This window comes from Macaca mulatta, chromosome 12 (genome assembly GCF_049350105.2).
Source record: "Macaca mulatta isolate MMU2019108-1 chromosome 12, T2T-MMU8v2.0, whole genome shotgun sequence".
Taxonomy (NCBI): Eukaryota; Metazoa; Chordata; class Mammalia; order Primates; family Cercopithecidae; genus Macaca; species Macaca mulatta.
The window spans coordinates 91,516,576-91,543,164 of NC_133417.1; the positions used below are offsets into that span (position 1 = coordinate 91,516,576).

At 39.5% G+C, this 26,589-nt stretch overlaps 1 protein-coding gene and 1 long non-coding RNA gene across 4 annotated transcripts in view; one reads left to right on the forward strand and one right to left on the reverse strand.

The window, feature by feature from the left end:
• Positions 1–634: 634 nt before the first annotated feature.
• LOC106992659 (uncharacterized) lies at positions 635–12,033 on the reverse strand. Its single transcript, XR_001438683.3, has 2 exons — positions 11,854–12,033; positions 635–847 (listed from the first exon to the last, which is right to left on the reverse strand). It is a non-coding gene; the product is annotated as an uncharacterized LOC106992659 (long non-coding RNA).
• Positions 12,034–12,860: 827 nt separating this feature from the next.
• Positions 12,861–26,589, forward strand: part of ITGAV (integrin subunit alpha V) — a 91,319-nt gene continuing 77,590 nt past the window's right edge. For 2 of the 3 annotated variants that reach the window (XM_015110495.3, XM_077956458.1), the window contains exons 1-2: positions 12,861–13,356; positions 24,956–25,086. In XM_015110495.3, coding sequence (XP_014965981.1) covers positions 13,172–13,356; positions 24,956–25,086 — 316 coding nt within the window. In that variant the 5' untranslated portion in view covers positions 12,861–13,171. 3 annotated transcript variants of the gene reach the window in all.

Sequence of the window (26,589 nt, forward strand, 5' to 3'; positions counted from 1 at the left end):
AAAATAATCAGGTCTCATCATCTCCACCCCAGAAATCCTGATTTAGCTAGGCCTGGCATCCCACTTTTAGTACAAAGACCCCGGATGGCAGTGGTCCTCAGACCGCCTTTTGAGATACACCCCCTAGCAAGATTTTCTTCAGCACAGGGGAGGCTTGAGGTAGGTGGCCATATAGCTGTGTATTGCTCCTGCAAATGATGCCACTGGAGCACGTGCACATTTGTATCATCGTCATCATACGCAGTGTCCCAGGTACCAACAGAGCATTTTTGTTTATATATATCTAATTATAAAATGGAAATTGAAAAGATTATTTCTATTCTTCCTCACGTATCTAATATGGATTATTGGAGAGGGGGTTGAATGGGAGCAAAATAGCACCGTCCCCTGCGGAAATGGGCTTGGTGGAGACTTTGACTGATATGGGTTAAAGTCTTGATATGGGCTACACAGCAAAAATGCAGCTGAGATGAGGCAGAAGTGGGATAAAAAGTGTGCAGATGTTTTTGAGCATTATGAAAGGGAGAGGAGAATAGGGAAGGTAGATGCTCAGGGAGGTTTATTTGAGTGGAGAACCATATAAATTGTAGGTGAATATGCTGAAACCACTATAAAAAAATGAAAATGAACGTGCCTGAGGGAAATGACTGAGTCTTTTATTTGTTTGTATGCTCTCATCATAGCTACAGCATGATAGGTGTATCATAAAACAAAGGTGGTGTGAAGTGTTGAAAGCTGTAGTTTTCAGGTGTACTTGACGGTGGTCCTCTGGCGGCGTCTGGGTCCTGCTTTTTCTTAGTCTTATATATGTAAATTCAGTTGGTGTGCCATTTGAAGGGTTCCGCTGCTAAGAAACGTTTGAAAACCAATGAGTTAAAGCATGAAGGAAATGCTATTTAATTGAAGAGAAGGATTGATTATTAGACAAGTGATATTGACATTTCTGAGATGGCTGCTTTTCAGTGGCAGGTGAAAGATTCAAATGTAATCTTCCTGGGGTTCTCTTTTACCCTCAGGAGGTGAGGAGAACCCAAGAAAACTCAATAGTAGCCACTTCCCAAGGACATTTAGGGAGATCAACCTGCATTTCTTTTGCTACAGTGAAAGTGAAAGAACTTGTGGTGAAAACACACATTTCTAGTATAGTAACAGAACTTCTACTCAGAATTTTTTTAAAAAGTTATTTGTGACATTTTAGTTGCTGAAATAAAGAGTATGATGAAATCATAGATACGTACAGATAGTTGGCATAGTAGATCCCTTCTGACTCTTCTGAGCCTGAACTCACCAAAGAAATATTTTGAACTCTGATACTCATTAAATAAGGATTGTTTTCCCTTTTTCTTGGGAAAAAGGTGAAATCAACTGTTATTTGTAGGTATCACACAAATATATGTATGTTTTTGTCTAGAATAGAAATTATATATGTTGTAGTAAAAGAAAATATATAACATTTCATAATTACCGTGAGAATCCTTTTTGTTTATAAATTATGCCTACATGTAATTTAATGTATCCGTATTCCTCAGGATTGACTAGGCGGTATTATAGTATCAAACTAACACAGAGATCTTGGCCTTAATGCAATAAAAGCTGTATTTCACTCTATTGCATGTGAGACACATTTAGTAAAAATATATAATGGAAACATCAGGCATTTAATTTCACTCCATACACCAGGCAGCATGAGTATAAAATAATACAAATGCTTTCTAGCAAATGAAATTTCTCTAAAAATAATGGTAAATTTTGTTGTCAAGGCTAAAATACATTGTCTCCAAATACAGTACCAACCAAGGTGTAGCAAGGTTTACAGTTTTCAAATCATCCCAACCACAGAAGTAGGGTTAACTGAGGAAATGGCTTGTTAGCTGACATAGTTCCCACAATATCTGAAGATAAATGTATAATTTATAATACAAAAAGTTTTAAGCCAACATTGTATTTTAACCACAAAAATATTATGCCAATGATTACATAATTTTCATACTTGGTTTAAAACTAACAAAAACAGATTTAATTAACAGTAAGAAGGGCTAGGGTAATATTTTTCAAGTTTCATAATCAGGATAACTGATTAATATTGAAACAAAAAAGTGGGGGCACATGTGGGAATTATTTTCCTCTTACATAAGTACCAAGAGTTATATGTGGAAAACTCCTTGAGGACAGGACATGTTACTTACGAGTCTGCAGTAGCCAAATGTTGTATTTGTATGCCTGGTTACATCTCTATCTTTGTGGAACTGCCCTTCCTCCATCTTAAGTAATAACAACATTCATCGACCACAGTGCTGTGCCACATTCTTCCCACAGGAGTTATCACCTGACCTGTAGCCAACCATAGTATCTCACTCTCTGAATACAGTGATTGGTTCAGGGGTGAGCAGTTATTATAAACACAGTCAATATAAATCATTCCCTTGAGTTGAGATACTTACTTGAGAAGAGGGAAGCTTTATCATCTATGGATTGCTAAACTAGGACATATAACTATTTTCCCTGGTCAATTGTACAGCCTGATGCAGTCGGAGAGGGTAAGGCCAACATAAAGAAGAAAGCAGAGCTGGAAAAAGAATTGTGTTGTGTTTGAAGTCAGAACCAAAGCTGCACTTCTGGGTTATGTGAATCAATCCAGTCTCTTTTTCACTTTAGCTAATGTGAATTAGGATATTGTCACTTGTAATTGAAAGAGTCCTGACAAATACTTCATTTCATTCCTTTTTTTTTTTTTTAAAGAGAGAGGGTCTCACTCTGTTGCCCAGGCTGGAGTGCAGTGACATGATCATAGCTCACTGCATCTTCAAACTCTTGGGCTCCTGCTTAAGTCTCCTGAGTAGCTAGGACTACAGGCATGGGGCACCACTTCTGACTAACATTTTTTTATTTTTTGTAGAGACTGAGTCTCGTTGTGTTGCCCAGGCTGGTCTTCAGCTCCTGGCCTCTAGCAGTCCACCTGCCTCAGCCTCTTCTTTCTTGAAAGTGCTGTAGGATGTACCACAATATGCCATAGCATCTTGTATGTAGCACTGAGTCAGTAAAGGTTTTATAATTCAATAAGCATTGGTAAATCTATCTTCTGGCATCCTCAAAAGGTATTCTTGGTGATCACGGCATAATTTTGTCAAAATAATTATCATTATCTACTTGCTTCTCTAACTCAGTTCCAAGAGGAAAAAATTTTCTCTCTCTTTTTTTTTTGGTTAAAAGTTCTGCTTCCTATATGTAACACTGGATTTTCAAAGTATTGGCTGAATTCTTAACTAATGTGCCCATGTGAAATACCATTTAAAAATACATATATACATCAAGCTATGTTCACTTTTTTACCTATGCATTTTTCATTTTTATATGATTTATTTTTCAAATGTTTGTTATGCCATTTTTGGTAGTCAAGAAAGATTTCCTATTGGATATAATATGTAAGTAATTATAAGATTCTCAGACATGTTTATAAAATCTTATTTAACTCATATTGTTTATGGTGATAATACAATAGAAAGATAAATCCCTTTCAAGAGACCTGCATTCTAGTCCCTGTAACACCTTTTATTGCTTTTATGACAATGGCCAAGTCCTCTCTGAGGCATCTTTTTCTCGTAACAATATATACTTATATAGCATATGTAGTCATATGAGAAAGAAAATTGTATTTCAAACTCAGGAACGAGATCCTTTTTAGAGTAAGAACATTTTAAATTTAGTTTTTCATTCAAAATTTTGAGACTTGCAATGTATATCCCAAACATGGTCTGAAAAAAATAGGGCAAAACAAAGAGAAGTCTTAGTTGCTCAGTATGAAATCTGAGAAAGATTGAGACATGACCTTGGCCCAGAAGGAAGACACAGGGGCCTAGGAATGAGGACAAGGGAAAAAAAAGAAGGTCTGGTGGCAAGGAGTGCACACAACACAATGGCAGGCCAGGAGGCTGAGAAGGAGACACAGTCAACGCAATGTTCCCATGGTAGGAATGGCTGAGGGCTGTAAATATGTCTACTATTCAACTGTAAGTGGTTAGCTGGTCTCCACTGCATTACTCTCAAATACTACCCTCCACCATCACTGTCAGACTTTCTACAGAATTCTGCTACATGCAACCACCATGCATTCAGATTCCTTTGTGGAATAAATGTAAAAGGGGCAATATTCCATTTTTCAGTTTGGATGAAGTATGTGCAAGGTTGAGTAAATAAACCAGATGCAGAAGGTGAGGTACCAGTGAGATTGGGAACTTAATATTGGCTTAAGCCCCTTTGAGAATTCTTGGAACACTGGCAAGAATCCTGGCAACAGTGGGCATTATGTACAGCCCACATGCAATCTCACATGTGCAAGTAACATCACATTATTTACATTAAAATCAATCTGATCTGACTCAGGGTCCTTATTATTCCTGCACGACCCCATATATTTTTGTGGGTTTGCTCCTTCCAAGCAGAGAAATATCTGCTGAATCTGGAAGTCCCTGCATTTAGGGTTTGGTGTCCATAGCCTGGTACCTTGCTATCACATTTGACAGTGAGACATGAGTCCCAAAGGAGAAGAGATATTGAAGGCAGTGAAAGGGAAAAGCAAGGTCAAAAATGTTGATACCAGAGCAGCTTTTTTTTTTTTTTCCACTGCACTTGGCACACTAATTCTATGATGATTAAATTAATGAATAAATGAATTCCTAATATTAAAGACAGAAAAATTTGGTTCAGAGCAGAGCAGTAATGGAGAAAAAGTTTTACCATTTATTTTTGCAGCTATGGCAGTATAAAGTTAGAAGAGACTTTAGAATCTATGAAATCTGATTCTTTAACCTCTGCATCAATACCATCTATAACTATGCTATCCAGTTTGGGAGCCATTAGATACATGTGGCAATGAAAATATTTTTTAAGTTGAAATTTAATTTTTCCATCATACTAGTCAATTTTAAGAGCTCAAGAGCCATATATGGGTAATGCAAGTATTCAGACAATATAGATATGGAATATTTTCATCATTTCAGAAAGCTATAGTAGACAACACATATTTATTACATCCTTATCAAATGATCATCTAGCCTTAGTTTTCATACGTCTTAACAAGTGTTCTTTATTATTGCATTTCAGGCCAGTCATATTGTTAGGTTGTCCTTGAAGTTTCTTCCATATATTTATCCTAGATATTTTAGACATATGAACAAGATTTATTCTGTATAGAGAGTACTTCACTAAAGTACAGCTTAGAAATTCTTGTTAACAATAGGTAGTCTAAACTGAAATAGTTAGAACTAGATAGAATAAGAAAGTTTCCTAAGGACTCTCTTATAACTAAAGAATACAATTAATTCATGTAACCATCTCCATACTGGCAATTTAGTCAAAACTTAGAAGAAAAGAAATCCAATGGTAGAACCCTTTATGCTTCACAAAATGCTGAAATGCATAAAACCTTTAATTTTTTTGTTTCTATGTGCTAAATCGAATGCTATTTTGCAATTAAGAGTTCTGTATCTAACATCTTAGTGAATATCATCGTTTTCTATTAAATCCAAATATATCCATAAAGACTGAAAGGTGAAAATCTTTCACTAGTTTTCAAGTTTTAGAGGAAGTAAGGGTGGATATTTTAGAAAACCTCCCAGAAGGAACAAAATTAGTGATGGCACCAGACCATCTGAAAATTAGAGTATTGCTCACAATGACTTAATTCATACTTGTTTTATTAATGTCAACAATTAGAAGAGCTTCCATGGGGCATATAAACTTTTAAAGACCCTAAACAGTGAGCTGACACATCTTTCTGTACATAATAATAACCTTGTATCATCAAAAAAAACTACCTGACAATGTTTCTCTTTTAGCTACTCTTCTCTTTTAGAGTGGTCAGTATATTTAGAGTAATTTTTGTCCAAATAGCTTAAGAATAAAGATTTTTGGCACTCAAAATTTAAATCTCTGTTTGAGGAATTAAGGTGAGTATATCAGTTAAGATTAGGTTAGTCAAGGTATAACTGAAAATCCAAGTCATAACAGCTTAACAAAGATAAAGGTATATTTTTCCATTGCATAATACAGGTTTACAGTTCGAAACCAGTATGATGGCTCCATGGTTACCAGAAACACAAACTTTCTGTTCCATAATTCTTAGGTCATGACCTATATTACCAAGTAGGGCTTCATGTTCACAATGTGGCTGCTGCAGCTCCGACTATCACATCCATGTCTTAGGCAGCAGCTACACAGAAACTGAAGCACAAAAAAGGTTCCTTGTGATAGTTAAGATAGCCCCCCTAAAAGAAATTCCCTATAAGCTCCACCTGACAACTTCTACTGGCATATCTTGTTCATCTGTAGGAAGCTGGATATGGTTTCTTTTTTTCTAGCTAGAGCACTGTTGCCACCACACAGTATAGGGATTTTATTACCAAACAAGAAGCAGACAATGAATATTGGATAGCTAGCTAGCAGTCTCTGTCTGAATAAGTGAATTATCCTTTCTTTGTGCTAAACTTACATTGTTGCACAGGCCATACTGTATATACTTACTTACATTGAAAACAGAATTGTGTAGCAATAGAGAGCATAGGATGTAATTAGGATGATCCTATGTTCCAGTTTGCCCTGGAAAGTTCCAGTGTATAGCTGTTGTATCAATATAATTATTATTAGTGTTTCTATTAGTCTCTAAAGCGCCTCAGTTCAACAATAAATTGCATGGTCACCTTAGCTATTATAAACTGGCTAGATCATCTCTAATACTTCCTAGCTCTGTGACCTTAGCAAATTACTTTTATAAACTCACTGTATTAGTTATCTATTGCTGAATAACAAATTTTACACCCCAATTATATTGGCTCAAAACAACAAACATTATCTCAGTTTCCATGGGTCAGTAATTAAAGAGCTACTTAGACGGATGGTCCTGGCTCAGGGTCTCACTTGAGATTTATAGGCTGGCAGGAGTTGCTATCATCTAAGGGCCTAATTGGGAAGCAGAATCCAGTCTGAAAATTATTTGTTCACATTGCGGTTGGGAGGAGGCCTCAGGTCCTCACCATGTGGGCTTCTCCATAAGGCAGCTTGTGTGTCCTCACAACATGGCAGCTGGCTTCCCCTCCAAGAGAGAACAAAAGGAAGCTTCAGTGCCTTTTATGCCCTAGTCAACAAACTCCCACAGTCACTTTCTCTTTATTCTCCTCACTAAAAGCAGTTCACTAAGTCCAGCTCACACTCCAGGGGGGACTATAGGCACATGGCAACATGTCTGGGTAATTTTTTTATTTTTTGTAGAGATGGGGATTTGTCATATTGACCAGGCTGGTCTCAAACTCCTTGGCTCAAGCGATCTGCACACCTTGGCCTCCCAAAGGGCTGGATTACAGATGTGAGCCAATGAACCTGGTCATGATTTCTATTTTGGTGCTTTGAATCTCAGTTTTATATATCTTCTATCATAGATTGTACCAACTCTGAAAGATAAGTATGAAAAAGGAGGCTTATGGAAATAGGACCACAAGGAAGGTGCTCAATAAATGTATAACTCCAGGAGGAAATATGACTTGATATTTACAATGTAAGTTTGACTCTAGTAGAAACAATAAGTTTTAATATATATTTATGACATATATATGTATATGTATACATATATGTATGGAGAGATAGCAAGAGACAGACAGAGTATTGCTCTATTGCCCAGACTAGAGTGCAGTGGTGTGATTGCAGTTCACTACAACCTCAAGCTTCTGGGCTCAAGTGATCCTCCTGCCTCAGCCTCCCAAGTTTGTAGAAATCGGGTCTCGTTATGTTGCCCTGGTTGGTCTCAAATGTCTGACCTCATTCCATCCTCTTGCCATGGCTTCCTAGAGTGTTGTGATTACAGGCATGATCTTCCTTGCTTGGCCAATGTATGTTTTCTTAATCTACTCATTAACTTTCTCTTCATACTTGAGTTTATATAGTAATGTCATTGAGTTCTTGCTATGCTGCCCAGGCTGGTCTCAATCTCCTGGGCTCAGGTGATCCTCCCACTTCAACCTTGCAAAGAACTGGAAATATGTTAGTTATTATTAAGTCTCTGGACAATGGAATTAATTCCTAAGGTCCTGTAAGCTCCAAGAATACAAAGACAATAAGGGATGGTTCCCAATGAGTCTTCCTAGGAGACATGGGTTCTGATATGCTGCCTAGGTTGGTCCCAATCTCCTGGGCTCAGGTGATTCTCCCACTTCAGCCTTGCAAAACAGTGGGGATATGTTAGTTATTAAGTTCCTGGACAACGGAATTAATTCCTAAGGTCTGTAAGCTCCAAGGATACAAAGACAATCGGGTGTGGTTCCTAAGAGAAGTCTTTCTAGGGGACAGGATGATGCCTAATACAAGCAATGAAAGAAGAGTAGGAAACAGCCACTTTGAGGACATTGTGTATGTTTGTATATAACAGAAGGATGGGAGCTTGTGGAAAATGTTTGCAGGGAGAACTAATGTTGCCCAGGAAGATGGAGCCCTTTGAGCAAAGATAGCACTCTGGAGAAATGTTAAGTAGTTTAATATGGCTAAGGCTCCTTTGTGAGGTGGGAGGTGGTAAGAAGTGAGAGTTGAGAGCATGACAATGCATAAGATCACCCTGAGGAGAAATGCAGTGACTCAAGAACTGAGACTTGGGGAATCCTAACATTGAAGGGGTAGTTTAGGAAACATGGCCCAGAAAGGTGACACGTTTACTGCCTACCTTCTCTTCTTTCCCATTCACCCAAAGAGCAGAAGTGCTGGCCAGAATCTTTTCTGTTAGAGATCAGATAGGAAAGGGCAGCACTGGGAGTGGAGGTTATGGGGGTGAAAAGAGAACAAGTCAATCTCCCTAATAAACAGCCAAGAGAGGAGAGACAGGAGTGAGTTAGACAAAAACAGCAACAAAAATTCTAGGGCAGGGTTTAGTGGGTTAAAGCCTCCAGAGAAATGGAGAGTAGAAGAAGCAGATTTCTGAAGTTCCCATGGGTTATGATCTGAATCTCCTTTGAGGTTCTTTGAGAGAGATAAAATTTGAAATTCCTCTTAAATTATGGACTAAGTTCCTTTGTTTGCAGAGACAGAGCTGCGTGAAGCCCTGGTTTGATTACGGTTATTGAAGGACCTGTTGGATAGGCACTAGGGGAACTAAGAGAGTGTAATAATAGTCATAAAAATTTACAGCAGGAGAATTGCTTGAACCCAAGAGGCCGAGGTTGCAGTGAGCTGAGATGGCATCACTGCACTCCAGTCTGATGACAGAGTGAGACTCCGTCTCAAAAAAAAAAAAAAAAAAATTTGCTATTGCTACCATGGTAAACTATTAGTCGTAAAAGTATTAATGGCAACAATAACTTTTGTTGTTGAGATAGACATAGTATTATTTCCCTTTCCCTTTCACAGATAAGAAAACCGAGGCACAGACTGGTTGATTGATTTGCCCAGGGTCACACAACTGGTAGTTGGCAAAGCCAGGAATGGAACCCAGGCGCTTTATTTTACAGAAACCACTGGAATCAATATTTTTACTAAAGTATAGGGTAGTAGAGGATAAAATTCAAAGTACAAATTCTTTTTACTATCCAATATTTTATTTTCTAAGAAAAGGATTATATTCAATGAATACTTAATGTATACACAGAAGTTCTCCTTTTAAGTTGGAAAACTGTTATAATGTAGTTTAAAGAGTAGTGTCATGGGGTGGGGGAGGGGCATCACCATTCTTTCATAGACTAAAACATTCTTTTCTCTCTCCCATGCACATAGCACCAGGTGGAATGTGGATTTTGAATCAGCATTAGCTGAATTGACATGTTCTACAATACAATTTGCAGGGCACTGTGTGAGTGGCTGCTCAAGTATGGTCACACAAAGACATGCCTGCATTTATAACCCCAAGTTTCTAAAGCCACTGGGTTAGTCTGCTTCATAGTTTCCTAATTGAAATGTATGTTTCCTTTTTTTTGTTGTTAGACAAAGTCTCACTCTGTCACCCAGGCTGGAGTGCAGTGGCCCACAATACCACAATATCTTAGCTCACTGCAGCCTCCACCTCCTAGGTTCAAGCGATTCTCCTGCCTCAGTCTCCTGAGTAGCTGAGATTACAGGCACACACCAGTACACCTGGCTTTTTTTTTTTTTTTTTTCCTGAGACAGAGTCTCATTCTGTCATCCAAGCTAAAGTGCAGTGGCGTGATCTTGGCTCACTGCAACCTCCACTCCCCAGGTTCAAGTGACTCTCCTGCCTCAGCCTCCTGAGTAGCTGCGATTACAGGTGTCTGTCACTGCACCCAGCTAATTTTTGTATTTTTAGTAGAGACAGGGTTTCACCATCTTGGCCAGGCTGGTCTTAAACCCCTGACCTCGTGATCCACCCACTTCGGCCTCCCAAAGTGCTGGGATTACAGGTGTGAGTAAGCCACCGCGCCTGGCTAATTTTTGTATTTTTAGTAGAGATGGGGTGTCACTGTGTTGGCCAAGCTGGTCTTGATCTCCTGACCTCAGGTGATCCACCTACCTTGACCTCCCAAAATGCTGGGATTACAGGCATGAGCTATAGTCCATGGCCTGTTTGCCTTTTTAAAAAAAACAAATTCCTTGATTTTCAAGACTGCTCATTCAAAATAAACTCATAAAGAATGGCTCAAGAATAAGTGCTTTCAGTAATTTGTAGACCTATTTGGGGGTGTGTTGTTCACTCAAGTTTTGGTGGGTGTACATGTGTCGTCATTTTGTTGGCTTCTTCCTTTCCCTGGTCCTCTCGCATTTCTTCACTCCACCCTGGTCTGTTGGACCCCTGTCCTGGAATCAGAAGTTGAGGAGTGGGAGACTTACTGGATCTAGCCAGAGTTTAAACTCTTCTGTCTTCCTCACCTGGATGGATTTCCAGGTAGACTGGTTCTCATGTTTTTAAGACATAAAAGACCCTTTGGGTTTATGCATACATATCCGTAGCCTCTTTGGTGTATTAGGAAAGAAGGTGAGAAATAAGCTCACCTTACACATATTTGCATTTATGTGTAAGGATTTGTGTCAGATTTCCTCTCTCAATCAGTAATTTAGGCAGATGCTAGACCATGCCTTGTAAAACATGCCAAAGGTTTTGCTGCATATCTTTTAGTCAAATTAAAAAATGGAAATATTTAATACTTTTTTTTTTTTTTTTTGAGATGGAATCTCACTCTATGGCCTGGGCTGGAGTGCAGTGGCACCATCTCAGCTCACTGCAGCCTCCGCCTCCTGGGTTCAAGCAATTCTCCTGCCTCAGTCTCCTGAGTAGCTGGGACTGCAGGCACATGCTGCCACCCTTGGCTAATTTTTTGTATTTTAGTAGAGATGGGGTTTCACCGTGTTGCCCAGGCTGGTCTGGAACTCCTGAGCTCAGGCAATTCGCCTGCTTCAGCCTCCCAAAGTGCTAGGACTACAGGCATGAGCCACCACGCCCGGCCTTTTTTTTTTTTTTTTTAACACAGGGTCTTGTTCTGTCACTCAGGCTGGAGTGCAGTGGCAGGCTCATGACTCATTGTAACCTGGAACTCCTGGGCCTAAGCGATCTATCTACCTGCCTTACCCCCGGCATAGCTAGGACTACAGTCATGCACCACACTCCCAGCTAATTTTTAAATTTTTGTGGAAATGAGGTCTCCCTATGTTCCCCTGGAACTCCTGGTCTCAAACAATCCTCCTGCCTCAGTCTCCCAAAGTGCTGAGATTACCAGCATGAGCACCTGGACCTGGTCCAATAAATATTATAAATTCAAATTAGGCATTTCACTTCCATCCTTTTACAGGATTATTTGATAGTTATTAATGTATATTGTGATTGAGTTTTAATAGTTACTTTGGGAAAACAGAAATTACTGTTCCAGTACTTACTTGTAAGTTGTTAAAGTCCACACAATGCACTTAACCTTTATCTTGTTCAACAGATTCTGTAGCACATGAAACACTTGAAATATGTAAGAGTCACTTCTCTGGGCACTTTGCTGATTTCGTCTGCTATTTATTCACTGATTCGACATTTTATTGATCCATTACTATCTGCTTGGCAAGGTGCTAGAAAATAGGAATACTAAGAAAAAGGTTAAGGCTCCTGTCCTCAAGGCCCTCTCTCAGTCCAGTTTGGTCAAGGCTTGATGGAACACAGCAGTGGCAAACAAGCACGAGGGGCCTTATTTCACCTGTGTGCAGTCCTTTTCCAGCTCTGAAATTATGTCTATCCAAACATCCTAAATCAACAAATCAGTTTTTCTAAATCATACAAGGGCAGCTAACAAACTGGGAATAAGGCTTCGATTATTCTGACTTGATTCAAAACGATCACTGCCAATTCTTTGCCCTGCCAATCCTTTCTTTGATTACTAAGTTAAGCTTTACACACCTGCAAGAGGCTATGGTGGCTTTCTGGAAATCTGTAATTAAGTTCAGTGTTTGTGGGATGGAGTGTAATTAACGACCATTAATTACAAAGTTTCGTTCGTGAGAGCCTGCCAGACTAAGTAGCAGAAACACGAGAAGCTGATAAAAAGCTTTCCTCATTTTTAAACAAAAGTCGCACGGGACAAGGGAACGTGGACTGCCCTTGCTTCTCCCGTGGACGCGGGTGGATTGGGACGCTGGACCGTGTGTCCCCGCCCCCGCCCCCACGCCTCCTCCAGTGCTCAGCCTGAGGCCTTCGTCCAGGAGCGCTGCCGCTGACCCAGGCTCAGGAGCTGGGGACTCCGGCACAGACTCCCGGATCTCGGGACAGGCGGCGACTGCACTCACGGAAGTGCGCTGAGCTCTCCCCTGTGGAAGGGCGCCTCTCCTCCCCCACTTCCTCCTCCAGCTCCGCGGCACAGCCTCCCGGGCCGGCTCCTCCTCCTCCCAGGTCTCCTCCCAGTGCAGCCGCTGCTCTCAGGCCCGAGGTGCGGCGCTCACCCCGGCAGTCCCCAGCCTCAGAAGCGGCGGAGCCGGAGGGAAGCCAGGGGCCGTCTGCGCTGCTGTCCCCGCTCCGCGCGCTCTGCGCCCCTTGTCCCTGGCGGTCGCTCCGAAGCTCAGCCCTCCTGCCTGCCCCGGAGCTGTCCCGGGCTAGCCGAGAGCGGCCGGCAAGTTTGGGCGCGCGCAGGCGGCGGGCCGCTGGCACTGGGCGCCTCGGTGGGGCGGGGGGAGGTGGCCACCGCTCCCGGCTCGGCGTCCCGCGCGCTCTCCCACGATGGCTTCTCCGCCGCGGCGACGGCTGCGCCTCGGTCCCCGCGGCCTCCCGCTTCTTCTCTCGGGACTCCTGCTACCTCTGTGCCGCGCCTTCAACCTAGACGTGGACAGTCCTGCCGAGTACTCTGGCCCCGAGGGAAGTTACTTCGGCTTCGCCGTGGATTTCTTCGTGCCCAGCGCGTCTTCGTAAGTGGCCGCACTTGGAACCGGAGCCGGCCCCCTCCCCCACCGCGCGCACCCACCCGGCCCCTTTCTCCATTGGGATTGATTTCCGAGAGATCCCGGCGTCTGTCTGTCTCACCCATCCTACCCCTCAGAGTGGTTTATGTCCTGGGTGGAGGAAATATTTGGGGAAATGAACTCCCCTTGGTACCCATCACCCAGTTACATCCCGCTCCTCACCTCTTAAAATTGGTTAGGGGCAGCGGGAGAGTTTTAAAGCAGACCTGTGCTTAAAAATCGGGGAAAGTGGGAAGTCAACAAAGGCTGGTCTTGCCGGACTCCCCACCTCCTGTGCCAGCGTCGAGGATTTGGTCAATATCATCCCCGAACTTCTTTTTCTCCTGTACCAGTTAGGCTTCTTGGTAGCCTTTTTCTGCTTTACAGGCTTAACGCCCGTCCTTTTCAGTCTCCCTAAACAAGCCCTCCCCCACTCTTTCCGCCTCTGTCTGATTCTGTTTCTCTTCACTCCTTTTGCAGACATTCTGATGACTTAAAATGACCATACTGTCCTATTGAATTCATTGTGTCTTATCTCTGGGACTGTCAGACATTTGCACATTTGAGGTTGAACAGATGAATTGAATGTGTCATCTGTTCTTTTTATAGTGATTCACTATTTAGGTCATTGTTCAGAAGGAACAAGGGTGTTTGCTGAGTTTTCACTCACTGCAGGTCATTTGAATATTGCAGTATTTCATAATTCAGTTATGTTTTCAAGTTGCCAACGTTTCGCGTTGCAAGGGCCGTCAGGATTTGTAACAGTTATTGTCATTATTGTGTTAGAAATTGTCTCTCACTTTACTGAATGCTGACATCATTCTCACCACCCCACCCCCATGGTAGCGTTAGGAGTACTGTTTTAATGAGTGTTCACTGTTTTTTTTTTTTGTTTTTTGTTTTTTAAATGATGTTTAAATATTGTTTTCAAGAGAGAAACTGTTCTTAGAGTGCCTTCTAAACGCTTAGACATTGTAACAACATATTTTTGTTAGCATATTTTCTGTATAAGATGTCCCTTTGGGGTGAAGTGGAGGATAATTTTGACGGTTAGTACGTGGATAGAACCATCTTCCACTACATACATGCCTAATTTGAGGGTGGTCTTAACGTTTTTCTGTGACTGGTTTAGAACATTCAGCAGAATTTAGTCTGAGTGTTTTTCTGAATGTTACTGAGTATCATTCATTTTGGTAACAACCTTCGCAGCAATACAGATTGGATGCAGTTAGTGGAAACTTTGTTAGTGGAGACATTATTTTATGTAGCAAGCTTAGTTTTATTTGTTGTTAGCAGTTACAGTGCTTTCTGTGAGACCTGGTGCACAGATTTTCCAACATGATAAAAATAATCATTATTTAGGCAACATTTACCAATTTCACATTCCATTTAGTCATTTTAGTCAGCGTTATCTTTTTAGTTATTATTTTTAACCACAGGGGTGTATACCAAACGTTATCTTTAAACATTTTTGTTTTCAGATACTTTCAAGTGTATGCCTTTATGAGACAGAACATTTTAGTTGCTCCCAAGGGTTCAATTTTAGATTTAATTTGTACAGAAATTCTAATGATTTTGAAAATATATGTCTTCGGTCAAAAATTAGCATTTAAATACTTAATACAAAAATTAACCAGACATGGTGGTGCACACCTGGAATCCCAGCTCTGCGGGAGGCTGAGATGAGAGGATTGCTTGGAAAGTGGAGGTTGCAGCGAATGGAGATTGTGCCACTACACTCCGGCCTGGGCGGCAGAAAGAGACTGTCTGAGAAACAAAAACAAACAAAATCAAAAACAAAAACAAAACACAAAACAACAAAAAACTTTAAAGTTAATGGCAGTGTTTTACAAATGTTACTGTTAATTCTTCAGCAATGCTCTAAGTTTAGTGTAAGATAAATGAGAGGCTGATAAACTTCAAGTGTTGTTTTTTTTTTTTCCTTTGGAAAATGCAGTAATGTTGAAATATTCATGATATTTGCTACTGCTGATTACAAGCCAGGGTGATTAATCTTTGGCCACTCATTGTAATCAGTGACTATGTTATGACCTCACAGGTTTACATGACTTCACTCATAGACCTTTAATGATAAGGAGAAATTGAACTTGGGTTTGGTTTCATATAATATTTTGAAATATTCATCAGCAACTTTGTTACTGATAGACTAGAGAGGCTCTAGGTATAGGTAACTTAAAAAATGGAAACCAACCTTGAGTTTTTTTTTTTTCTTTTTTTTTTTTAAATGAAATGTGTATGAACAGAGGTTTTTACTCACTGAGCTTTTCAGATTTAACAAAAATTTATGTAAAATTATGCTGAATTTTCTAAAAGGGCATTTTAAATTTAACAAGCGTTGGAATCCAAGGTACATGGGATGCCATTTCCAATATTACCAGTTGCATTTATTGTTATTTGGTATTACCATCAACTTTTAAAAGAAGAAAAGCCACATAATGAAAAAGTATTTGTCAATTAAAGAGCACCTTTCTTCTGAGGGGAGAAGGATTCATGAGGAGCAGTGGTTATGACGTCCACTCCTGTTGCTTTTTCCAGTTTTGGTGTCCACATACCTTGAGGAAGCTGTAGAATTATTTTCTGCCTAATTTTTCTCTTGATAGAAAATTATTATTGAATTATCTACATAGTTTTGTTGTGAAAGTTAATGAGTATTTATTAAAGGGAAGGACAAATAAAGTACTAAGCAAAATGTTAAGGCTCCCCTCAAAAAATCACTCCAGAAATAGTCGTGTTTGAAGTAAAAATTCCCAAAAATAGTGATTTTCAAAATTATGAAAAATAAAGCATTTGCATTCTGTTTTTTTTTTCCCTGTAAGCATTTATGCTATGTTTGTAAAACTAAAATTTAAAGACTGTATGCAGGCCAATAATTAAAGTCATACTTTTCTTGTGGAGACTAATTGGAAAAATTAAAAATTACATCCTAGGTTTAATTATAATGATGACATCTTATTTTGGTAAACATGTTTTATAATTTGCTAAGCACTTGTATCTCATTTCATTCTATAGCCCACACCACCAGAGGGGAAGTAAGGGGAAACAGATACACTCATTCTTACAGATCAGGAGGAAACGGAGGCAGAAGAGTTTGCAGTCTAGTTATTTGAGTAGGTTGGTGTGAGTAGAGGGTAAGAAAGGGAGGGATCCAAAGACAGTGTAAAATTCAAATCCCACTTTTAAAAATTCAGATATTGAATTTTTAAAGAAAATAACAACAATTTTAAAATTCTTCAAATATATGTCATACAGTTCTCATTTTATGTATTTCTTTATTTTAAAATAATGCTATGATGAATAACACTGGATTCTTGCCTTTTCCCCCATTAAACACTAATGGAGCCTTATCTTACAGTTGACAATGTGTAGATGTGTGTGTCTTACAAGCAGAAGGTCCTTCAATGGTTCTCAGTCCTAACTTCATGTTTGCAATATCTGAAAGCCTTTTAAGTAAAACTCCTGCCCTGGCTGTATCTTAAATCTAAAAGTAGATCTCTGACTTGATATTCCAGTGGCCTGGCCTGTAAATCATTTTTCATTGACTAGCCTGTCTTAACTCAATTTAACTAAGAAGGAACTCTTCACCAAGAGATGTCAGTTGCACCTCTGTTTCTATTAATGGTGGCATCATTTCCTCTGTAACCTTGGAAATAATTTCATATTCCTCCCTCTCATGTTCTATTTTTCTGTGTCTCTCCTACTTCACTACCTTAATATCAGTCAGTGATTAGTCAGCAGGCAGAAGCTCCTAGAAATTCTTCCTTTTAAAGGTTTTCTTGATTCCATCTCTGCTTTCTACTCCTTATTTCAGTATAGTTATGACAAATGTAGTCCATGGCACTCAGGTCCTCCCCAATCCCTCTGCCCATCATTTGGCTCTTAAACCTGCAGAACATCTTATCTGTTTCTATTTGTTTTATCTTTCTGTAACATCCTTTTTCATCCTGGTATTCTGTTGCAAAAATTTTCATAATAAAGCTTCCGTTGCCAGCAAGAAAGTCCAAACTGCTTAACGTGGATTAAGGTCACTTGCAATCTGTCCCAACCTGTGTGTATTTTTAAAACTTCATGTACCATTTCTACTCTTACCATTTTAACTGTTTTCACAACACTTTACAAAATGATGCCAGCTCATTTTTTATAAACTTCAGAGTAGCTCTGACTATATTGGTTGATTTTTCTCATCATAAATAATATAAATGTATACTAGGGGACATAAAATTAGACTATAATTTTATTTTTTAGAAAGCAATTCCTATATTGATTACTTCTGATTAAGGACATAACAATGTTTTATAGAGCATTATGAAAGACAAGGGAAAATATATGGAAATTATAGTTACTGCTTCTGTTTTACATCATGTAGTTGTTAACTGGCATTTTTGTTTTTCTTTTGATTCAAAAAAGCGTTCTTTAAAAAATGAAAAGCAAATCTGAAACTGGAATTGTAGCTTTGAAATAACATTCAGTACTATTTCATACACATTTATTTCTGTATACATGTATGATAGTTTTTCAGAAGTTCCTTTTGGTGAAGGCTCATTGATCAACTCAGAGTCAGCTAAATATATTAAACATGCTTTATCTTAGAAAGGTCAGTGCTGAAAGCAGACAAACAAGTTAGTTTATTTGGAGGGTTTGAAAAATGGACTTGTCATTGTTTGGCAGGTTGCCCCTTCTTGGTTGTCAAGATCACATTCCCTGAATCAACTGCCCTTCAAGTACACTTTGGATAGGGAGTACATCCAAAGGCCATCCTCCCGATTGGTTCCTCTGAGCCTCTTGTCTGTCTCCCGCTCACTTCCTCCTCTGATACCTCTCCCTCCCTATCTCTCTCTGTTTTCTCGTTTTCTATCTCTTGTCCTTCTTTTCTTTTTCTTTTCCTCTATCTCTTTTCCTCCTTTCCATCCATCTTTCTGTCCCCTCTCCCAAACTCAATCCTTTATATTTTAGCACTTCTTGGCGTGGATGTAAACCTTAATTTTGAAGTCCCAGAGAGTTACTTAATGGCAATGTTTCCAGTCATTAAAAAAAAATGTAGAGGATGGGGATTCTGATGATGTTCTTGGACACACTTTTTGGAGGGAAATGGAGTCTATCAGGAGAGAGTTGCAGGCATAAGAAATTAAGTCACTCAGCTTCAGATTTACACTGCTCATCAGTGAAAACTCTTGTCAACCTTGCCTCACCCTGTGTATTCTCCCCACCTCTCCACTATTGATAAGAAATGTTTAAGCCAATTTTTCTACCCTTCTTTCTCTTTTTCTCCTTCCTTTGAGTTAATCACTTGACCATTAATGGCCCTTTGAAAAAACTGAGGAAAGAAAAGCCCTTTTAAAGGCAGAATTTAAGTTTTACATTTTCTACTCTTTTAGGGAATAACTTATTAATGACATCAATTGTTTTCAGGACCAAGATGATAATTAAATACCATCCTCTTGTATTTTCCTGGTATTTCAGATTTTCTAAGTTTGCATTTATTTATTATCACCTTCAGAAAATTTGTTTTTAAAGTAATTATAGTGGGCATTGTTGTCTCCATTCAATAGAAAAGGGAACAGAGATTCAAAGTTATTCCTTCAGTTGATTTGCAGTGTCTGTAAATTTTAATTCCAAACTGTTTCCCTTAGATAGTGCTGCTTAGATCACAAACTTTTTTTTTTTTTCTGGTCTGTCAGTTTTCTTACCCTAATTAAGCTGTTGTACACATTCATTAGTCATTCTTAGATGAAATTCAAGTAACAATTATTTTTATAGAGTATTAACTTTGTTTTTTGTAGCGTGTGTTCCTTTTTTTTTTTTGAGGTGGAGTCTCACTCTGTTGCCCAGGCTGGAGTGCAGTGGCACAATCTTGGCTTGCTGCAACCTCTGCCTCCTGGATTCAAGCAATTTCTGGCTAATTTTTGTATTTTTGTTAGAGATGGAGTTTCACCATGTTGGCCAGGCTGGTTTTGAACTCCTGACCTCAAGTGATCCGCCTGACTGGGCCTCCCAAAGTACTAGGATTACAGGTGTGAGCTACCGTGCTTGGCCTGTGTTGCTTTTTATTCCTTAGTTTTTTTATATAGCATCTTTTATCACCTTGAATCCAGTTTTCTATGCAAATATTTGTTTTTCACTATGCAACTTCCTCGTAAGACTTTAACATATGTCTAAGATAATTTTGCTTTCTCCATCTCTTCATTGTTCTCTTTAAAAAATGTAAATATCTTAATGATAAGTTTCATATCGAGATGGCATTTTGGATGAAAAACTTCATTCCTCTGCTTTTTTCCCTCACAAATTTAGCATGTAAATATTGACACATTCCTTTTATATTATTCTGCCATTTCTGTGGCATTTCACCAGTGTGCAAGTCTGCACATGAAGGTATGCTTAGGAAAACTTAATGAACATCCATATTTGTACACCTGAGTACCATCATTTCGTGCCTAAAATGTGCAAATAGCCTGATGAAAAGCAACAGGCTTGTTCCTGGTCTTATCCAAGGAACTCAAACTATGTGCTGCCAGTAGAGTGCTGTTTTCATTCAGAGAACTCTCCTACCGGGCTCTTTTTCTCTGTCTTTGTTGAAGGCCTTCTAATAACTTTCCAACTCTCTCTGTCTTATAGTGCCAAGTAAAGAAAGTATCTGAAACCCAAAATTAAGTAGAGATGTTACATAAGGAAATTGTTTTAAGGGTAATTTAAATAATTGGATGTTTAATAGAAGATGCTTTCTGCATTTTTGAGGGGTTCAGACATAGTGGAAATGACTTATTTATATATGGCTACTTTAAGATTGAGACATAGCTATTGAATTGACTTTGCTACACCACTGTCCATTTAAACTTTTCTTGAGTTCTTATGTGGCAGGCTCAAAAGATGAATTAGAGTACCCTGCATTCAAAGAGGCAATTTATCATAAGATAGGCAGAATAGTTTTGACCAAAAAATTATAAAAGATATTGTAAGACAGGGATCCCCAGCCCTCGGGCCATGGACGAGTACTGGCCTACAGCCTGTTAGGGACCATGTTGCACAGCAGGAAAGTGAGCATTACCACCTGAGCTCTGCCTCCTGTCAGATCAGCGGTGGCATTAGATTCTCATAGGAGCAAACACTATTGTGTGAACCCTGTTGTGAAGTGTGCATGCAAGGGATCTAGGTTACATGCTTCTTATGAGAATCTAATGCCTGATGACCTGAGTTGGACAGTTTTATCCTGAAAGCATCCCCCTCTATGTCTGGGGAAGAAAAAGTTGGGAACCACTGCTGTAAGGTACTATTTGAAGACAATCCAGAAGTGATTTTTGCTTGTAGGTTTCCAGGCAAAGCCTGAGAACCAGTTTTCCTGTCCTGACCTAGAACCTGGTATTATCCACAACACTTAAGAACGTGTACATACCTGTGCTTATATTACTCTCCTTAGGACTACTGTGGCAATGACCCAAGCAAGCACTATTCAAGATATTGACCCTGAAAAGCAAACTTATCTGAACTGTTCTTTTGCTCTAGTATGCACTCAAAAATCATTTAATTCTGATGAAAAGGGGTAGTTGTGTGATTTTGAGGTCAAATTTTAAACCTGTTAAAAAATTGTGTATGTAATAAATTTACATATTATAGTTTACATACACACACACACACACACACACACACACAAAGTTTCACTGTGTTAGCCAGCTCTGCTCTAGATAAAGAACCAATGGGGTTTTGATGACGAGCTGCTCTCTTAGTTATGGGAGGTAGGGACTCTCTTACTTGTAGCCTTTTTTTTTTTTTGAGACAGAGTTTTCCTCTGTTGCCCAGGCTGCTGGACTGCAGTGGTGCCATCTTGGCTCACTGCAACTTCCACCTCCTGGGTTCAAGCGATTCTCCTGCCTCAGCCTCCTTAGTAGCTGGGATTACAGGCTCATGCCACCATGCCTGGCTAATTTTTTAAAATTTTTAGTAGAGATGGGGTTTTGCCACGTTGGTCTCGAACTCCTGACCTCAAGTGATCCACCTGCCTCAGCCGCCCAAAGTGTTGAGATTACAGGCGTGAGCCACTGTGCCCAACCTCTTTTTTTCTTATAAAAGATTTTTGCTGAATGAAAACTAAGTTCATTTTCTACCCGGAATCATTTTGCTGTGATAGGAGAGAGCCAACATTGGTCTTTTACTGATGCCAAATATGACTGCATGAAGCTCTATTAAACAGGGCGTGGTTTGGTTGGGAGTTACATCTTTATTTTGAATTTGTGGATTTTTAAGATAAGTGTCAGAAAACGGGATTCTTTGTAACCCTGCAATTCGTACAGCCAGCTTTTGTCTAGTGTAGATGAGATTTGGCAGCTACTATCCAGAATAACAAATTGATTTTAAGAGTTCAAATGAATGCATTCCATATTTAAGATGTACATTCGTTCTAATTTCACAAAAAGGTGAAAAGCAATTGTAAATGTTTCCTTTGCCAGGATAATTTAAGTGACTTAGTATTTAATGAAATAAAATTGTTATGGTGATAGCATTTTAGGATTGTTTTTGTCTACCTGTATCCTGTTTTACCTGGCTGAATTCCCCCATCTGTGTTCTGATACAGCATACTGTCAGACAGGGTTTCAGACTACAATTGGATAACTCACAGATATCTCAAACAAACATATTGATAATAGAATTCATGGTTTTTCTGTAAATACTTATTTTATTTTATTTCTTGAGACAGGGACTCGCCGTTTCACCCAGGCTGTTTGCTTACTTTCTAGCACTTGTAATCACAGCTCACTTCAGCCTCAATGTCGGGGACTCAAGCCGTCCTCCTGTCTCAGGACCCCAGCTCCACCCCCAAAGTTGGGACCACAGGTGCATGCCACCACACCCAGTGAATTATTTTATTCTTTGTAGAGATGAGGGTCTTACTATGTTGCCTAGGCTAGTCTTGAACTCCTGTAAGTACTTAATCTGCCTTCTGCTTCTCTGCTCTCTAGGCTTTTCTCCCATCAATGCACGCAAGAAGGAAACCTAGGTGGCATTCTTAAATGTCTTTTCTCTCATATTCAGGCCTCCAGCTATTGCTGTTCTACTCCAGATGTTTTTTTCCATCTGTCATCTGTCTCTCCACCCACCCTCCTACTGCAGATCACGCTCATCTGCTCCCTGAGTTGTGGTCAGCCCTTTGCTTTCCTTGTTCCATTTTTTTCTCCCTCTCCCTTAATGCTTTCCCCATAAGGCATAAAATTTAGTTTTCTTTAGTAGATGATTTCATTCTTCTCCTTAAAAAACTCGATGTCTTCAAATGAACCTTGGATAAAACAAAGTTTAACCATGGCCAAAAGGCCCTGTTTGACTTAGCTATTGCCAGGTTCCTTGACCTTATCTTGTGCCACTCCTGGCTTGCCCTCTCCTTCAGCCATACATTTCTTCGTAGCTCCTGAAGGTTCTTTCTTGCCCGGGTCTTTCTACTTCTGCCTTGCGTATTCCCTCCATCTTTTCATTCCACTTCCCTCATCCCCACTCCCCACTCCCCTCCATCCTCAATACACAAATGCTCCTAGGCACCCTCCCTCTGATCCTGTGCATCTTAATGTTGTGGTGAGTTCCTTAGAAATAACTTCTCAGTCTACTTTATCTAAAAGAGGACTTTCTTCCCCATTCTTTAAAGACGATTTCCTTAGAGAGACTTCCCTTTACCTAGAGAAAATCTTTCCCCTCTCATCCTTGGAGATAACTGCTCTGTCTAAAGAAGATCCCCCCTCCCTATTCCCAAAAATCTCTCTCAGCTAATTTTTTGCTTACGTGGTAGGACTTGTAATAGTAATTTGTTGACAGTTTCTTGCCTTTGCCTCTAAGAGAATTTAAGATAATTCCTCCATTAAGAGCAGGAACCAGCTGAGCACAGTGGCTCACGCCTGTAATCCCAGCTCTTTGGGAGGCCAAGGCAGGCAGAGGTCAGGAGTTCGAGACCAGCCTGACCACAATATGGTGAAACCCCGTCTCTACTAAAAATATAAAAATTAGGCAGGCGTGGTGGTGGGTGCCTGTAATCCCAGCTACTCAGGAGACTGAGGCAGGAGAATCACTTGAACCAGGGAGGCGGAGGATACAGTGAGCCAAGATCATGCCATTGCATTCTAGCGTGGGTGAAAAGAGCAAGACTGTCTCAAAAAAACAAACAAATGAAAAAAAAAATAAATAAAAAAAAAACAAAACCAGGAACCAAGGTTGTTTTTTCATCTGGTATCTCTAGTGCTCGGGACCTTGCTTTATGTAGAAGAAACACTCAATTCATGTGTTTTATGAAGGAATAGAAAACAACAAAAGAAAAGATCTCTTTAGAATTAAAAATTTTACTCCTGATTATTGTGTCTTTGGTTTATTTTACCTTAATGACAAAGGAATTGAATAGTGGTCCTAATCTTTGACCAAGAATTGATTTGATTAATCTTGCGATAAGAAATTTTTAAATTAAATAGTTAGCTATTAAAAAAATTAAGCCTCGGCAATGTAGTGAGACCCCACCCCTACAAAAAATGTTTTAAAAAATTAGCTGAGCATGGTGGCATATGCCTGTAGTTCTACCTACTCAGGAGGCTGAGGCAGGAGGATTGCTTGAACCAGGAGTTGGAGGTTGGAGTTGAGCTGAGTTATGATTGTGCCATTGCACTCCAGCCTAGGTGACAGAGCAAGACCTTGTCTCTTAAAAAAAAAAAAAAAGTAGAATAAAATAAAAATTACAGCAGTATTTTTAATGCAAGATAATTTTTTCTAAATGGAAAAATAATATTTATAATTATACTTAGGAATAATTTATTTAGACTATATTTATATTTTTTGCTCAACATTCAGGATATAGAAAATGCATAGCAATTCTCACACGCTCACGCACACACACACACACGCACACACCAGAACACCAAAACAAAACTTTCCTGCCTGTAGGGAGCATACATTTTTAACAGCTTTACTGAGATATTTGACATACAATAAACTGTACATATTTAAAGTGTATGATTGACCTGCATAAATTCCTAAATGAATGTAACCCTGAACTTGCCTTATAAAGTTATTAGGAAAATAAACGATATCAAATTATGTATGCATGCAAGAGAATACCAAATGAATAATGGAGATTATGCTCTCCGTGAATAGCAAATGGTTTTTTTTGTGTTTTTTTTTTTTTTTTTTTTTTTGAGATGGAGTCTGACTCTGTTGCCCAGGCTGGAGTGCAGTGGCGGGATCTCAGCTCACTGCAAGCTCCGCCTCCCGGGTTCACGCCATTCTCCTGCCTCAGCCTCCTGAGTAGCTGGGACTACAGGCGCCCGCCACCTCACCCGGCTAGTTTTTTGTATTTTTTAGTAGAGACGGGGTTTCACCGTGTTAGCCAGGATGGTCTCGATCTCCTGACCTCGTGATCTGACCGTCTCGGCCTCCCAAAGTGCTGGGATTACAGGCTTGAGCCACCGCGCCCGGCCAGCAAATGGTTTTAAAAAAGATTTGTTGGTAAGAGAATGGTTGCTCCTCATAAATCAGAAGATATTGCTCACGCTTTATTTCATTTAAACTTTTGTCTACCCCTTTTGTATTTTAGCCGCATGTTTCTTCTCGTGGGAGCTCCCAAAGCAAACACGACCCAGCCTGGGATTGTGGAAGGAGGGCAAGTCCTCAAATGTGACTGGTCTTCAACCCGCCGGTGCCAGCCAATTGAATTTGATGCAACAGGTAAATATTGATGCACAATTTTCTTTTCATTGATTTCATTTGATTTTTTTCTAGCAATTGGTTTAAATGTAGCCATTTAATACAATAATATCTATACGCGCCTCAGACCCACAGGGAAAATTATGTAAAGACAAACGATTTATTACATGATTTTTTCCTACAATTTTTTTGGTAGATGAAAGTATTAAAATTACATTGTATTTCCTTTGGTTCAGATGTCTTCTGCCATAAACTGATAGTATCAACCCACAGAAATTTGGGATGAATCTATTAAGATTTTTTTTACTTTTTCTGAGAATCGGGAGCTCATAGGCACAGAAAGACTTTTTTGCTGCTTCTCTGTCAACCAAAGTGAAGCATGATTCAGTGATTATTATAGAAGACCAAATCTCAGATCATGAATATATCCAAGCCTTGGGCTGTGCTATAAAAAGCAGTTGAGGAGGCCAGGCGTGGTGGCTCACGCCTGTAATCCCAGCACTTCGGGAGGCTGAGGCGGGGGGATCACAAGGTCAGGAGTTCCAGACCAGCCTCAGCAACATGTTGAAACCCTGTCTCTACTAAAAATACAAAAATTAGCTGGGTGTGGTGCACGTCTGTAATCCCAGCTACTCAGGAGGCTGAGGTAAGAGAATCTCTTGAACCTGGGAGGTGGAAGTTACAGTGAGCTGAGATCACGCCACTGCACTCCAGCCTGGACGACAGAGGGAGACTCCATCTCAAGAAAAAAAAAAAAAAGCAGTTGAGGAATCTTTTGCATTCAAGTAGACTTAGGTGCCGTAAACAACACTTATCAAGGCTTTGTTGGGAAAATTATATGTTATGGTTCTGATAACAGGAGAATTTTATCTTAGGGACAAATTTCAGTGTCAGGATTGTGGGAGCAAGGAGAAAAATAGCATGCGAAAGATGAGAAATAAGTTTTACATTTTTACCAGTGAAATAAAATATGCAGAATTCTGTACACATTTATATTGGTATATTTATTTATATTTGTGAAATCTTATATAATCATTAAGGAAATAGTGTGACATTCTTCTAGCATAATAGTCTTACAAAATTTTTTATTGATTCTGATTTGCTGGCTTTGACAGAGTGCTTTAAGATAAACCTACACAAAATTAATCCCTTTTTCCATATTGTTATTTCCTGCCAGTACTAAAATATATTGATTCTGGGAAATATGTCAGTGAAACAGGAATCATGATGTGGACTGTTCCATTTGACATTGTGATCAGTGCCAAAATGATTGTTAGTCATTAAGCCAGCTGTTAATGGGAACCAGATCACATGCACATGTTTTTGGGTTTTTTTTTTTTTCCATTTAAAATTATCTACATTAAACTCTGTTGTATTTTTCCATATATGGCTAATACTTGGAAAACTCCAAGAGTTTGTAAAAAGGCTCAATTTTACCATAAATGGAGAAATACCTGTGACTCAGAATATGATGGTTTTAGGGCATTTATTGTCTAACAAAATATGAGAACTAATAAAACGAAA